The sequence below is a fragment of the Lepidochelys kempii genome, chromosome 4 (assembly GCF_965140265.1).
Source record: "Lepidochelys kempii isolate rLepKem1 chromosome 4, rLepKem1.hap2, whole genome shotgun sequence".
In the NCBI taxonomy this organism is placed as follows: domain Eukaryota; kingdom Metazoa; phylum Chordata; order Testudines; family Cheloniidae; genus Lepidochelys; species Lepidochelys kempii.
This window is the reverse complement of record NC_133259.1, coordinates 17,804,542-17,820,054: the sequence shown is the minus strand read 5'-3', so window position 1 is coordinate 17,820,054 and position 15,513 is coordinate 17,804,542. Positions and strand designations below refer to the sequence as shown.

At 40.9% G+C, this 15,513-nt stretch overlaps 1 protein-coding gene across 8 annotated transcripts in view; it reads left to right on the top strand.

Moving 5' to 3' along the window:
• Positions 1–15,513, top strand: part of WDFY3 (WD repeat and FYVE domain containing 3) — a 262,278-nt gene that overhangs the window by 59,718 nt on the left and 187,047 nt on the right. For all 8 annotated transcript variants that reach the window (XM_073340560.1, XM_073340559.1, XM_073340566.1 and 5 more), the window contains 2 exons: positions 1,478–1,688; positions 9,142–9,265. In XM_073340560.1, coding sequence (XP_073196661.1) covers positions 1,509–1,688; positions 9,142–9,265 — 304 coding nt within the window. In that variant the 5' untranslated portion in view covers positions 1,478–1,508. The remainder of the gene's footprint in view (positions 1–1,477; positions 1,689–9,141; positions 9,266–15,513) is intronic.

The window sequence follows — 15,513 nt, the reverse complement described above, 5'->3', positions numbered from 1 at the left end:
CTCTGACTTAATTGAAAGCAAATAATTTTTTATGGTTTTATTAAAATGAAATAAATGAATTTTTCTGTTAAACTTTGAACATTTGGGCCAATTTCCCTTTTCAGTTTGTGGCAGACTACTCTATTTTGGTGTCTCTTGAGTTTTCACATTACTGTACTAATGATAGTAACATAATTAAGTCATATTCAGGAGTTTGGGAATAGCTTTGGGGCTTTGACTAACACTATTTCAATTTGAATAATACTATGTGTGAATCACTCTGATTTAAGCTTTAATAAACTCAATTAATTTATAGACTTTTCTGTGGTTTTGTCATATCACGTCTTTTCACGTTCAACGGGTCAATGAGACTCTCCAGCATGGTCTGACAACTGCTGACTTGTAGATTTGAAAGAAAAGGCTGACTTTTTAAATTTCACTCCTTGTTTTTGTAAATATAGTGCTCCATGTCCACTGAATTATTTCATTTCATATTATAGTTTCCGTTCTCCATATCCACTGAAGGTAGGACAAGAAGTAATTGGCTTAATCAGGGAGATTTAGGTTAGATGTTGGGAAAAATATTCTAACTATAAGGATAATTAAGCACTGGAATAGGCTTCCATGGGAGGTTATGAAATCCCTATCACTGGACATTTTTACAAACCGGTTAGATAAACTACTCCCAGGGATGCCCTGGGTATTCTTGGTCCTGCCTCAGCGCAGGGGGTTGGACTAGATAACCTCTCCAGGTCCCTTCCAGCTCTACATGTTTAGAATTCTGTGATTGTACAAAATTATTTACTAGCATCAGTCTTGGTCCATGCCTGATGTTTGGTCTCTTGCAGCTTGGCAGGATGTTGAGTAGGCCTGGCTTGACATGTAATAGAACTGTACAATTTTTCAAAGTGTCTGACTAGACTGTACATTAAGTATGTAAAATATATTAAGGTCCAGTTTATCAGAAGAATATATCAGCTTTTTCTTTTTCTGGACTGAAATCTTTTATCATTATCTTTTAGGAAGTGAAATACTAATAATACATTCCATTAGAATTATTTTCATATAGTAATGAATGAATTCACATTAGTAATGTGGTGTGGACATTTATTTTCTAGAACAAAATCTCAAATTAAAATGGACACTTGGCATACTGTATACTTGTAGGAGTAAAGTATTGGACTGTTCAGTAGCATTTTAAAGTTGTAACATCTTCATTTCAAAAGAGCTTGTATTTTACAAACAGCAGTACTGAAATGCTATCAACTTGAAGCCTGAAACATAAAATCTAGTTTTCCCCATCTTGGCGCACACAATACCAGTTGCTATAGTACATGAAATTATATAGGCCTTTAAAAAAAATCTAGCTACAGTATTTATGATTAAGTTGGGAGGGTGCATTTTTGAACTTGCTTTATTTATTTTTTTAAATGTGAAAAATATTTTTGTCATTATTGTATGAGTTTAACTCAAGTAGTTCGTTTTCCTTTCTAAACAGGATAGAAAGAGATTTCCAGAATTCAGCAAAGATGAATATGGTCAAGAGAATCATGGGCCGGCCACGGCAGGAGGAGTGTAGCCCTCAGGATAATGCTCTAGGGTTGATGCACCTGCGCCGACTCTTCACAGAACTTTGTCATCCTCCTCGGCACATGACCCAGAAAGAACAGGAAGAAAAACTTTACATGATGCTGCCAGTGTTTAACAGGGTAAGCCAGGTGATCTGATGAGAGACTTTTCTGGTGCTGGCTAAGGTCTTGTCTACAGTGGAGGAGAGCGTGAAGTAGCTCGTGCACTAACTACTCTGCACTAACTCGCTGCAAAGATAAATTCACACCCTATCTCACTCCACACTAATTTCCTTGTGTAGATAAGTCCTAAGAGTACTTACAATCTAAATTTGGTGGAGATTGTTTTCCTTTAGAATTGAAGGGATTGGGAATATACAGTGGAAACACAACAGAAATTATAAATTTTGTGTTGCCAACATTTTCCTTTTTTGATGTTAAAAGTAATGTTATGTTAGGAAATCTCTAAGGATGCACAACAGCCTGAGGTTATGTTCCCTCTTATTAACTCTTCATTCTAAAGTAGGGATCAAAACTAGCTTCTAGATTGTCCCAGAACTATTTTGAAAATCTTGCTTTCACATGAGAGTTTGAGTCTGCATGTTCAAAAGCCCAGGTTATATTCAGACTCAGAAATGATTCACTTGATGTTGACACTTCTTTCAGTTGCCAGTGCCAGTTGTGATGCCACATTACACTGGAAAAACCCAAGTCCCCAGCCCAGAGAGGTTTTCTTTATAACCTTTTGTCTTTTGTCACTCAGTTATTGTACTACTTTAATATAAGTAGTTCTTTTGAGGACTGTTTCAGGTACTTTGGAGGGCACCATGTATTTCTGAAGTATAGTACTACCTATCCACTAGAGAGAGATCTAGGAATGCAATTGTTTGGGTTTTTTTGCAGGTATATGCTTGTATATACTATTAGGGAGGATTGGAAGCATCAGCAAATTGAAGATCAAACATTTCAATAAGCAAGCCTGAAAAGAAAAGTTGTTTATCAAACTCAAAAAAATAAAATAACCTAAAATTGGCTTGTTAAAGGTTTTCATTTGTACAGTGTGATTAAACTGGTTACATGCTGTTTAGAATGACCAAACCAATGTCAAAATACATCTTTAATGTAGTTTTCTAGGCAGTTTACACATTGGCACCACAGTTTGCTGCCATACAACACACTCTTCTTTCAGGAACAAAGGATTTGTAATATTGAATTGACCTATTAAGTAGCATGATCAAGTAGATAGGTCTCCTGAGTCCCAATCTAGTTCCCCGGGTTCTATTCCCAGCTCTGCCACTGATCATGCTATGTGAGCTTGGCCGAGTTCTCTCTTTGCCTCCATTTCACAGCCCATCTTTTATCTTGTTATAAGCCCTTTTTGGGCATGGACTATGTGTGTAGAATACCCAACATAATGGAGCTTTGATCTTGGTTGGAGCTTGTAAGTGCTACTGTAATACTAATAAATCTGTGATCCATCAGTAGGTGATACTTTAAAAAGTAAATAATATCTTACACACATGATGAATCACTTAGTTGTAAACATGTGGGGGAGAAAGTTCCTTCCTGATCCGTACCATAACTCGATTTGAGTACTATGATGGTACATTGTTTTATCTAGAAATTCTATTGCTGATTAAATTAACTGTTACTTTCTTTTAAAACCAGCTACAATAATTGTGTGTAGACACAGACAACAAGCTGTCTTCAGTGTCTCTGCCCGGGACCTTGCAGACTTGAAGGAGAAAAATAACAAAATCCATCATTAGCTCCTTCTGCTTCTTGTCTCTGTTTCCTCATCTCTCCCTGTAATCATGTCTCCTTTACACTAGTCACTGACTCCAATCTCTTTGAAAGGAATGTGCTCTTAAAATCCATTTCAGTTTGGATGCTGCCCTCTCCTCTCCCCAGAACCTCTGTTACTAATATCTCAAATGGTTCTCCCTGGCTAACTGTCTGGTCCTTGATTTTACCCTTATCCTCTTTGGCCTTTATTAGTGTTGATCACTTCCTTCTCTTGGACATCTCTTTTCCTTTGTTTTCGTGGGCCTCTCCTTTCGTGGTTCTCTGTTAATTCTTCTGACTGCTCTTTCAGCCTTATCTTTGATATGGCTCTTCTCCTTTTGTCTCTGTAGAAGTCTGAGTTCTGCCTATGTTCCCCTCACTTTTTCCTTTGATGACCTCATGTGCATCCACATTTTGTTACTTCTGTGCTGAAGACACATTCCTTTTCTTCTGTCTCATAAACTTATTGGTCTCATGTATCCGACTTTTCAGCTTGTCATATTCTAGGGCGTACTGCTGTGTAAATTCAATCCAGCCATAACTGATCTCTGACCTGCAAATCCATGGATATCTGTGGACCATTTTTTCAGATCGCGGATTGGGTGCAGGTACAAGTTTAATATCTGCGCAGGGCTCTACTGAGCTCCCTATTTTTTCTTAAGCCCTTCTTTTTTCCTTATTTCACCATTTTCTTGTGACATCATCATCCATTTTTTCTCTCAGATATTTTTAATCTGTCGTCTTTGGAATCCTTTCTCCCAGTAGAAATACAAGCTATTGCCAAATGTTGTCACCTTTTATTTACAACCTCTCTAAAATCTGAATCTTCTCTGTCTTGATGAATAAAACACCTATCTATACTCCATGATGTCCTGTATCTGGAATCATTGACAACCATTATCAGTCTTCTTCACGCCACCCAGAATGCCACAGCCAAAATGTGTTCGTGTAGGTCAACCAGACCACGTCACTTCATTTTTTTTTTAATCACTCTATTAGTTTTTCCCTTGCCTTCAAGAGCCTGCAAACCTCCAGGCTGGCCTACAGCTTAAATCTGTCTACTGTTGTGTCTTCCCCCTGACCCCATGACTGCTGTTCCTCCCACAGTCTGTCAAGCCCCCACACCTATCATTGTCCACGATACACTCTATGAAAAGAAAAGAGATTTACCTTTAGCAGCATGAACAGGAATTATAAGGTGACTCCCCTACAGAGGACAAAAGGTGGGCATTGGATCAGCTTCATCTGTCTTAGAAGACACTATTCAATTTCATGAGCTTGTCAGCAGAATGGTAACAAAATTTAAATCTACCATCTGTTTCATTGGAAGAAGCACCTCATCTAGTCTTTTGATATTCTTGGTACTGTTTCTACCAACAAAGTATCCTTACCAATCTTGGAAGGTCTCTGGCAACCAGTGAAATCAGTATATAATAACCCATCATTTCAAAAAAAGCAGACAAATTATATCAAATTCCTTATAAGGGTTTCCTGTGTTTTCATGTGGATCCCTCCTCCTAATTTCTTTGTTGTTTTTACTGCAGATGCCTCTGCAAGATCTGGGTATTTACACTCCACTTGTTTTACCAATAAAATAAAAACCAGCAGGATCTTATTAAAGGGGAAAAGGCAAAATGCCACATTTATTGTGAATACAGAAAGAATCATAGTAAGCAGTTAGTTGTAGCTATAACATTCCATTCAATTTCATATTTATTCACACATTCATTCATACACAAACACACAGGTTCTTCAAGGTTGTTATCATAATTACCAGTCTTAGAGTTGCTCGTGCCAAGCCACTGCCCATGTGGCCTGGACACAAGGAGGGAGCAGGGCCTTGTCAGATGCACATCTGACGCTCCTGGAAGTTGGTTTGCAGAATCAGACCCCAAAGTTCTCAGTTTCTAGAGTCCATTTTTATAGGAATTTATTCCTATGCCAGTCTATGGGAATTGCTTCATCGTGCTGTTGCTGAATCCATCAGCAGATGGCACGTTCCTGATGGCTCCGTGTTGTTCTTCAGTTCTCCCATCCTTGAGGCTGTTTGGTGGATTCCAGTCTGCCCTCCAGGGGTCCTCTGGTTGTTTCCACTTGACACCTTCTTCGGCCGACGGACACTGGATTCTTAGGCTGGCACCTCCCTGATCATTCGGTTATCCGCATCAAGCATCCATCCATATACATCCTCTATCTCTATCTCTATCTTAAATCACAATTGTTAACAAAGCGAGATAGATACAACAAAAGGGCGGGGAGTCTCTGTGTGCTGTTTCTGTTGTTACAAAATATTGCTTTGAGAAAAGACTCTGTCTTAGGATGTACTAACACAATTAGCAGCTTGCAAGTTGCACACACAGAGGGAGAGACACAGTACCAAAAACCAAGAGACCTCTTAATTAATAATATCCTGGAATTTAAACTATGGGGAATCAAACTCATTTGTGTTTTTAATACAGAACTTCTTTAATATGATCTAACACGCTCCTAATGACAGAGAAGGGGGAAAAATTGATTACTTGAGCAGGAAGCTGAGGTTTTGTTTTGTTTTTACTTCCTTGAGTATGAGGATTGCTAACCGTCAAGTGGTCATGGCTAGGTACCAATTTCATCTTGGGGATAAAATTTCACTTTTTATAAAGAATTTTCCTGAAGAGCATCAGAAGTTAGCTAATGTCCTTATTAAAGAGGGACAAAATGGGGTTAAACATGCTCTTATACCAGCATCTTCGATGTCTCGGACACTGCTTCAGGATTAGTATTCTCTTCTATAACTCCTTGAAGATGCATGTGGTTACGTTCTTTTTCTCTTCCCTTTGAAGTGAAATCAGAAACTGAGCGTCTTTCATTTTAGAGAGACAGACTTTTCCATTCTGAAACAAAGTTTTAGAGAAAATGAAAGAGGTGAGATCAACAGCAAGATTGATGGGACTTGGACAGCCTTTTAGAAGGAGAACTCCTACTTCTGCGTTTAGGTACCAAAGACATTTTCATCATGATCTTACTACACTCAAAGAAGATATCAGTATCAATAACGGTGATCGCAGCAGCATCCTTCACAGCAACCTCAATATAGAAAACAATCAGGCAAATCTAAAATGAGACCCAAGAGCAAGTCTGCCTCTTGTTCCTTACTTACTATTTAAACCTCTTGTTTGACATAGAGAGTGAGAGCCACAAACTAATACAGGACACTTGTCTACCCTTTGGAAGCAGTCTGTCCACTGTCACAGCAATTGGCAGAAGATCTTTATGGACAGATGGGTGTTGGATATAATAAAAGAGGGTTACACCATACAGTTTCAGACCCTTCCTCCATAACAACCCCACTCTCCTCCATTTTCAGAGAGTCTTCTGATGAGAGGGTTTTAAGAGCAGGCATTCATTCTCTATTACTTTACAGAACAATAGAGGAAGTTCTAGAAAGTCTTAGTAATCAGGTCTTCTATTAGCATTATTTCCTTGTTACAAAGAAGGATGGAGGTTCCTGACAAATCCTTGATCTGTGAAAATTAAGCAAGTACATTTGAACCGTTCCAGTTCAGGATGGTGACCCTTGTGACAATTATCACCTGTCTAGACCCTCACTCACCTATCTAGAGCATTGGCCAACCAAATCTCAAGGATGCTTATTTCTATACTCACAGAAAATACTTGTAGATTTTCCTTGGGTCAAGAACATTTCCAGTACAGGCCCCTGCCCTTCAGTCTTTCTACTGCACTCAGAGTTTTTACAAAATGTCTTTCTGTCATAGCAGCTTTCTTGAGAAGATGAGGGTTTTTTGTTTTCCCATAGGTAGCTTGTGAAAGCTCAAGAAGAGCTGAACAGAGTCATTCTTTACAGGACTTCATATAAGCTGGTTTTTTGTTTTTGTTTTTAATGTGAGTAACTGCAGAGTTAGCGCTGTTGCTGTTCAGCTATTATCTAGATCAGTGTTTCCTGAACTTGGGACACGGCTTGTTCAGGGAAAGCCCCTGGCGGGCCGGGCTTGTTTGTTTACCTGCTGCATCTGCAGGTTCGGCTGATCGCGGCTTCTACTAGCCGTGCTTTGCTGTGCCTGGCCAATGGGGGTTGCGGGAAGCGGCGGCCACTATGTCCCTCGACGCGCGCCGCTTCCCGCAGCCCCCATTGGCCGGGCACAGCAAAGCACGGCCAGTAGAAGCAGTGATCGGCCGAACCTGCAGACATGGCAGGTAAACAAACCGGCCCGGCCCGCCAAGGGCTTTCCCTGAACAAGCGGCATCCCAAGTTTGGGAAACACTGATCTAGATGGTTCAGACAGTGTATAGAAGAGAGTTATAGAAATGTTTCATGGAACACATGCTACTAGAGCAGTTGCTACTTATACAGCATGTTTTAGACCTGTTCCTCAAATTGGGATTTGTAAAGTGGCCATGTGGAAGACACAGCTGTTAGGTCTGATGCCCAGTTTGGTAGGGCAGTTATCCAGTCTTCATTTAATTAGGACACTGTGTCCCACCATCTGTTTTTCTTATGCTGCTGAACTAACTATTGCAAGAGTGGATATATGCAAAGGATCTATGAAGAAGAAGAAATGAAGGTTACTTACCTGTAGCTGGAGTTCTTTGAGGCGGACTCTACGTAGTCACACTCCCCTCTTTTCTTCTTCTTGCCTGTGGACTCTTAGTTAATCTATGCTCTGCAGTAGCGGTATAAGGAACTGAGGTGGCAGTTGCTGCTGCTGCTGCTTCTCCGTTTTTATAGCCTCACCTTCAGAACGTACTTGAACATTAAGGGGAGGCATAAGAGGGGTGCATGAGTGCTCTAGCAGACACTGCTTACAGAAGATTCCACTGTTCTGCTACACTGGTCAGTGCCTGTCCCAAGAGTGTAAATATGAAGAGTCCATCTCAAAGAACTCCAGTGCCAGATAAATAGCCCTTGTTTTGGGCATCTGAATAAAACTTCATTTTCAAAAGGACTGAACACCCAGTACACCACTTATATTCAAGGGGAAAATCAGAGCATGGTTATTTAGATGCCTAGAAAATAGAGAAAATGGCTTGATTTTCAGATGTGTAGTGTACCTGAAGTTCTCATTAGTGTCAGTGGGAGGTGTACGTGTTTAGCAACTTTGAATAATGAGGCCATAAGTGTCTGAGTTTAGGCATCAAAACTGGAAGACTTTGACATTTCTAGTTTTCCTTTTTCAGAGCTTACAAACTACTGCAAGTAATAGGCATCCTCCTCACTTTTGTCATCCCTCAGACCTCACTGCTGCTGCTGCAAAGAGAAGAGGTCTACCCCTTCTTTGCTAGCTTCCATTTTTCTTGGGTCCTCCTTTCTCGTGAATAACTGTAGTGCCTGTCTCTTCCCAAAGTGCTGCATCGTGAAGCTAATGTGATACTTGAGTTTCAGTACTTCTGTTTTATTGCTGCCTAGAGTTCCGAATAGCAGAAGAGAAACAGAAAAAAGCATTGGCAAGTTAAAAAACTGTGTCAGAGTGAAAGTTCTGAGCAGTGTTAAAGATAGTGGAGCAGGCTCAGGAACACAACCCTCCATTGGCTTCACTCATATTTAGAAAGCTAACTTTGCAACCATAAGGGGTAAAAATTTAACTTTTTAAAAAAAAATGGGTGTTCAGATTCTTCGTAAGTTGACAAAATTGGTTTGCTTATTCACCGGGACAGATGGATTTGTCACGCCCTGATCTAACAAAATGTGTTGAATTCAAAAACTTCTGTTCAATTGTGTGCTAAATTCCTAATGGTAAAAGAGATTTGGTTGCAAGTGAAAAACTGCAACAGATATTACCACATTACAAAATCTGTTTTCTCTTGTCTTTAGGTGTTTGGAAATGCTCCTCCAAGTACAATGACAGAAAAATTCTCTGACCTCCTACAGTTTACTACACAAGTGTCACGATTGATGGTGACAGAAATTCGACGGAGAGCATCAAATAAGTCCACAGGTAGTGCATGGGGTGACAGACTGGGCCTAGTAAAGTGTGTGTTGTGCATTCCAGTGAAGTCAGTAATGTGCCAATGAGCTCTCTTCTGTGAGAGCTGTATGGATGCTTATAAAATGAATATTGGGAGGGTGCAGCATGTATTTATAGGTTTTTACACTCAGATATGTTATCTCTAAAAGCATTTCTAAAGCACCGTAGCTAATTATTATCACAAGATAATAGCAAGTTCATTCCAAAATAAGACAAAAATCCTCAGACATAGAAAAATGTTGCCATGCTTCTCTTCTGCTCTGTTTGATAAATGGCTTTGCATGGAGGTGAATCTTATATTGTACCTTGAATATGGGAAGTCTTGAGCTCTTCTTGCTTTCCTCTGAGAGTTGCCTAGCAGGCGATTCACAGCTGAGAAGACTCTGCTTCTGTCTTCTAATAGCGTTACCATGTGTTATCTGCTAAGGCTCATTTGTGTCTCTGGTGGTACTGAGGAGTGGCGGCAGCACAGAGAGAAAAGATCCTGTCCTTTCAATGTTTTAAGGATGAGGACCAGTATCTCAGTTTGGATCTGGTGGTGAATGAAGAGAGAGTGCAGATTGCAGAGTGCTGACATTAAATGCTCTTATGGTCTGTTCCATTTATGAAGTGGGGTGTTGTGTGTTGGACCAGCTGCAGTTTCCTTCTGTTTCTCAGGTAGACTGAGTTACAGTAATCCACTCCAAATGGCTAAGTGCAACAGGATTCCAAGGTTGTGTATTAAGAAAAATGTGGAATTAGAGAGAATCCAAAGGAGAGCAATGAAAATAAGTAGTTTAGAAACCTGACCTATAAGGTAAGGTTTTTAAAAAAACAAAAACAAAAAAAACTAGGCATACCTAGACTTGAGAAAAGAAGACAGCCTTCAAATAGGTTAAGGGCTGTTATAAAGAGGATGGTCCATTGAATCACTGAATCATAGGGTTGGAAGGGACCTCAGGAGATCATCTAGTCCAACCTCCTGCTTGAAGCAGGACCAATCCCCAATTTTTGCCCCAGATCCCTAAATGGCCCCCTCCAGGATTGAACTCACAACCCTGGGTTTAGCAGGCTAATACTCAAACCACGGAGCTATCCTTCCCCCCGTGTATGATATGTTATTCTCTATGTCCACTGAAGGTAGGACAAGAATTAATGTGCAGCAAGGGATATGTAGGTTACATAGAAAGATTTTCCTAAAAACTGTAAGGGTAGTTAAGTACTTGAATAGATTACCAAGGGATGTTGAGGAATCCCTGTCATTGTAGGTTTTTAAGAACATGTTTGGCAAACACCTGCCACAGATGTTTAAGATTTGCTTGGTCTTGCCTCAGCATGTAGGGGTTGGACTTGAACTGCTTTCCAATCCTAAATTTCCAAGATTCTATGAGTTTTGATGAGTCTGGTACTTCAGTGGACGTTATGCATGTTTATCTTGAGAGAATTTGGTTTGTAAACACGCTTGTAGATCAATAAAAGCTGTTAGTTGTATATTATTGTATATGTTATGTAAAAATCTATACACTTTGAGGTATGAGAAGAAATGATTTTAAGAGAAATTTGGTGCCTTAAAAGGGAGGGGAGTGTGTGCGCGTGTTTTGAGTAAAACTCTGTACTAACCTTGCCTTTAGTTAATTGAAATTGCTTTATCTGTTTTTATAAAAGTTCTGAACAATTGTCTCTATAAATGGAACTTGGCTTATTTGCATGCTATTTGGTTTGTAGATTTTGTATCCAGTATTTAATGCTGACTTTTCATAGACAATACAGAATGCTATGGTGCATCAGCAAACTAACACTGAACTACACTAATAACTAAATTTTGCACATAGTGAACAAACAAAAAATGCATCACAGGTAGTAGAGAAAGTACCTCACTACAGTGTATAAAAATAATGAATTCTTAGGAGACCTCACAATACCAGTCTGTTTATTACTATCTTGCGCAAAGCGGAGACAGACATTATTTTAAATGAATTATAAAATGCATGGATTAGTAAAGCGCACTTATGACGTACTGTATTTCTTGCTTTTGGTGGGCTCTGATCAACCATGCTAAGTCATGGTTTTATATTCTCATTTCAATTTTGTATTTGGGGAAGTTCTTTATGGAATAGACTTTGATCTGAAATCTGTCACGTAGTATTTATTTAACTAAAGACAATACAGCTAAGCTCTGCCAGAATTACTACATCAGTAAAATCCTGTTATTTAATGTTACTTTAAACCTAGAGATAGTGAGTTGTGGTTAAGGGTTTTAGAAGAACCATCACCTTTTGTTGACACTTTCAATGCATATTTTTGATGTTAAAAATTTATATAAATAGAATTAATGTGCAAAGGTAGGGGTGCCTCTAAAAGCACTCCACTTCGTATTTTCTCTACTCAGTTTTGATGGTCAGTTGCCAGTAAATGTGGAAAAATTTTATCCATGGACAATGGATTACTAGTTCCTTCTTTACAAGTGTTAAAATGAACAGGGAAGTCAGAGTAGGGAAGGCTGCATGAAAAAATAATTTAAAAAATTCGTTAACTAGAATCCTTTGTGTAATGTTGATACACCATTTACATCCACATGCAAAATCTTTCTAGCCACACTGAGAACACATTTACTTTCCTCCATTATTTACTATTGTTTTTAAATTGCTGCAGTTTAGTAGTGAACAGGTTAAGAATTGGTTTGTTGAAGGACTGCTGTGACCCTTTTTCTCTTGACTTTCAGTGTATGTAGACTGTAAATGAAAAGATTTGGTTTTGAAGATTGAGGAGTCTGTTTTTGTTTTTTTTAAAGTAGTGTATATGTATCACTTGGATTCTTGCCAATTACTTCCTTTACTTTATACCCTTGCAGGAGGTGTAGAAATGTATAATTATTAAGTATATTAGATCTACAAGTCGATTGATTGACTTGTGTATAGTTCTAAAAGTTAGGTGCAGATGCCTAAATGCATAGAGCAGATGTGAAAATAAATCTTTCTCTTTGTGTAAAATAATTATTTAAATGGAAAATTTCAGTCGTCTTACATGTCTCTTTTTCACCAGCCCTGGATCAAGTAAGACTTGTGGCTATTTTAGCAACAAGAAGAAAGTCAAGGAAAGTGTGGGCCCCTTACTGAATGGGGGAGGCAACCTAGTGACAGAGGATGTGGAAAAAGCTAATGTACTCAATGTTTTGCCTCTGTCTTCACGAACAAGGTCAGCTCCCAGACCACTGCACTGGGCAGCACAGCATGGGGAGGAGGTGACCAGCCCTCTGTGGAGAAAGAAGTGGTTCGGGACTATTTAGAAAAGCTGGACGTGCATAAGTCCATGGGGCCGGATGCGTTGCATCCGAGACTGCTAAAGGAGTTGATGGATGTGATTGCAGAGCCATTGGCCATTATCTTTGAAAACTCATGGCAATCCGGGGAAGTCCCGGATGACTGGAAAAAGGCTAATGTAGTGCCCATCTTTAAAAAAGGGAAGAAGGAGGATCCTGGGAACTACAGGCCAGTCAGCCTCACCTCAGTCCCTGGAAAAATCATGGAGCAGATCCTCAAGGAATCAATTCTGAAGCACTTAGAGGAGAGGAAAGTGATCAGGAACAGTCAGCATGGATTCACCAAGGGCAAGTCATTCCTGACTAATCTAATTGCCTTCTATGACGAGATAACTGGCTCTGTGGATGAGGGGAAAGCGGTGGACGCGTTGTTCCTTGACTTTAGCAAAGCTTTTGACACTGTCTCCCACAGTATTCTTGCCAGCAAGTTAAAGTAGTATGGGCTGGATGAATGGACTATAAGGTGGATAGAAAGCTGGCTAGATCGTCGGGCTCAACGGGTAGTGATCAATGGCTCCATGTCTAGTTGGCAGCCGGTATCAAGCGGAGTGCCCCAAGGGTTGGTCCTGGGGCTGGTTTTGTTCAATATCTTCATAAATGATCTGGAGGATGGCGTGGATTGCACCCTCAGCAAGTTTGCAGATGACACTAAACTGGGAGGAGTGGTAGATAGGCTGGAGGGTAGGGATAGGATATAGAGGGACCTAGACAAATTAGAGGATTGGGCCAAAAGAAATCTGATGAGGTTCAACAAGGACACGTGCAGAGTCCTGCACCTAGGATGGAAGAACCCCATGCATCACTACAGACTAGGGACTGAATGGCTCAGCAGCAGTTCTGCAGAAAAGGACCTCGGGGTTACAGTGGACGAGAAGTTGGATATGAGTCAACAGCGTGCCCTTGTTGCCAAGAAGGCCAATGGCATTTTGGGATGTATAAGTAGGGGCATTGCCAGCAGATTGGGGGACGTGATCGTTCCCCTCTATTCGACACTGGTGAGGCCTCATCTGGAGTACTGTGTCCAGTTTTGGGCCCCATGCTACAAGAAGGATGTGGAAAAATTTGGAAAGAGTCCAGCGGAGGGCAACAAAAATGATTAGGGGACTGGAACACATGAGTTATGAGGAGAGGCTGAGGGAACTGGGATTGTTTCGTCTACGGAAGAGAAGAATGAGGGGGGATTTGATAGCTGCTTTCAACTACCTGAAAGAGGGTTCCAAAGAGGATGGCTCTAGACTGTTCTTGGTGGTAGCTGATGACAGAATAAGGAGTAGTGGTCTCAAGTTGCATGGGGGAGATTTAGGTTGGATATTAGGAAAAACTTTTTCACTATGAGGGTGGTGAAACACTGGAATGCGTTCCCTAGGGAGGTGGTGGAATCTCCTTCCTTAGATATTTTTAAGGTCAGGCTTGACAAAGGCCTGGCTGGGATGATTTAATTGGGGATCGGTCCTGCTTTGAGCAGGTGGTTGGACTAGATGACCTCCTGAGGTCCCTTCCAACCCTGATACTCTATGATTCTATGACTTACCAATTCGGTTTTGTTCACCAATAGCCACAGACAAAAGATGGCTGACGTGACACGTTTAAAAAATTGAAACCCCCCCCTCCCCTCCCCATTCTTACTCCTAAGATCATGGATGGAGGCTTCTGTGTGTGTGTGTTCTGTGCTCTTCATTCTTCTTTAACCTTCACTTTCAAAGAAATCTAGAAAAATAAGTCTTGTCTTTTTATTTTTATTTCTTGGAAGCCTCTGTTGAATTCCCTGAAGATGGATCCACTGCACTATTTTTAAGGAGGTGTGCACGTTCCTCCCAATACAGTAATTTCAGATTGGATCAATCTTGTTGCTTGAGCTACTACAGTAACTCCTCATTAACATTGTAGTTATGTTCCTGTAAAATGCGACTTTAAGCAAAACGATGTTAAGCGAATCCAATTTCCCCATAAAAATTAATGTAAATAGGGGAGGTTACACACACACACACACACAGACACGCACACACACACAATATAAGCTTTAAACAAACAATCTAATACTGTACACAGTGATGACGATCGTGAAGCTTGGTTGAGGTGGTGGAGTCAGAGAGTGGGATATTTCCCAGGGAATGCCTTACTGCTAAATGATGAACTAGCAATTGGCTCAGCCCTCAAGCATTAACTTGTTGTTAATGTAGCCTCACACTCTACAAGGCAGCACAAATGGAGGGAGGGGAGACAGCATGGCAGACAGAGACAGCAACACACACCGTGCGTGTGTGTGTTTAGTGTGTGTGTGAGAGAGAGAGATGCGCATTTTCCCGCTCTTAGGTATACTATCTTGTTAAGTTTATCAGCAAGCTGAGACCAGCAGCTGCTGCCAGGAAACTCCCTCTGTCCTGAGCCCTGTCCTGTCGTGTGTGTCCCCTGTTCTATGGAGATGGGGTAAGTGGGGTGCAGGAGCAGGGGGGAGGGGGACACCCTGACATTATCCCCCCTCTGCTACCAGCCTCCCCCTTCTCTCCCCCTCCCCCCCCCGCAAACAGGAGGCTCTTGAGAGCAGCTTCAAGGCAGAGGGCAGGAGCAGCACATGGCAGTGGGGGGAGGGACAGCTGAACTGCTGGCAATTGATAGCCTGCTGGGCGGCTGCTGCACAGGGAACTTAGAGGAGCAGGGAGCTGATCAGGGGGCTGCCGGTCCACCATGGTTCCAAGCCCGCACCAGCTAGCTGCAATGGACTGCTCTTCCTGCAAGCGGTGGACAAAGCAGGCAGCTGCAAAACAATGTTATAAGGGAGCATTGTGCAACTTTAAACAAGCATGTTCTCTAATTGATCAGCAACTTAATAGCGCTAACTGGGACAACTTTAAGTGAGAAGTTACAGTATTTGGAAGCAAGACAAGGTGGATGAGGGAGTGTCTTTTGGTGCTTCTGTTGG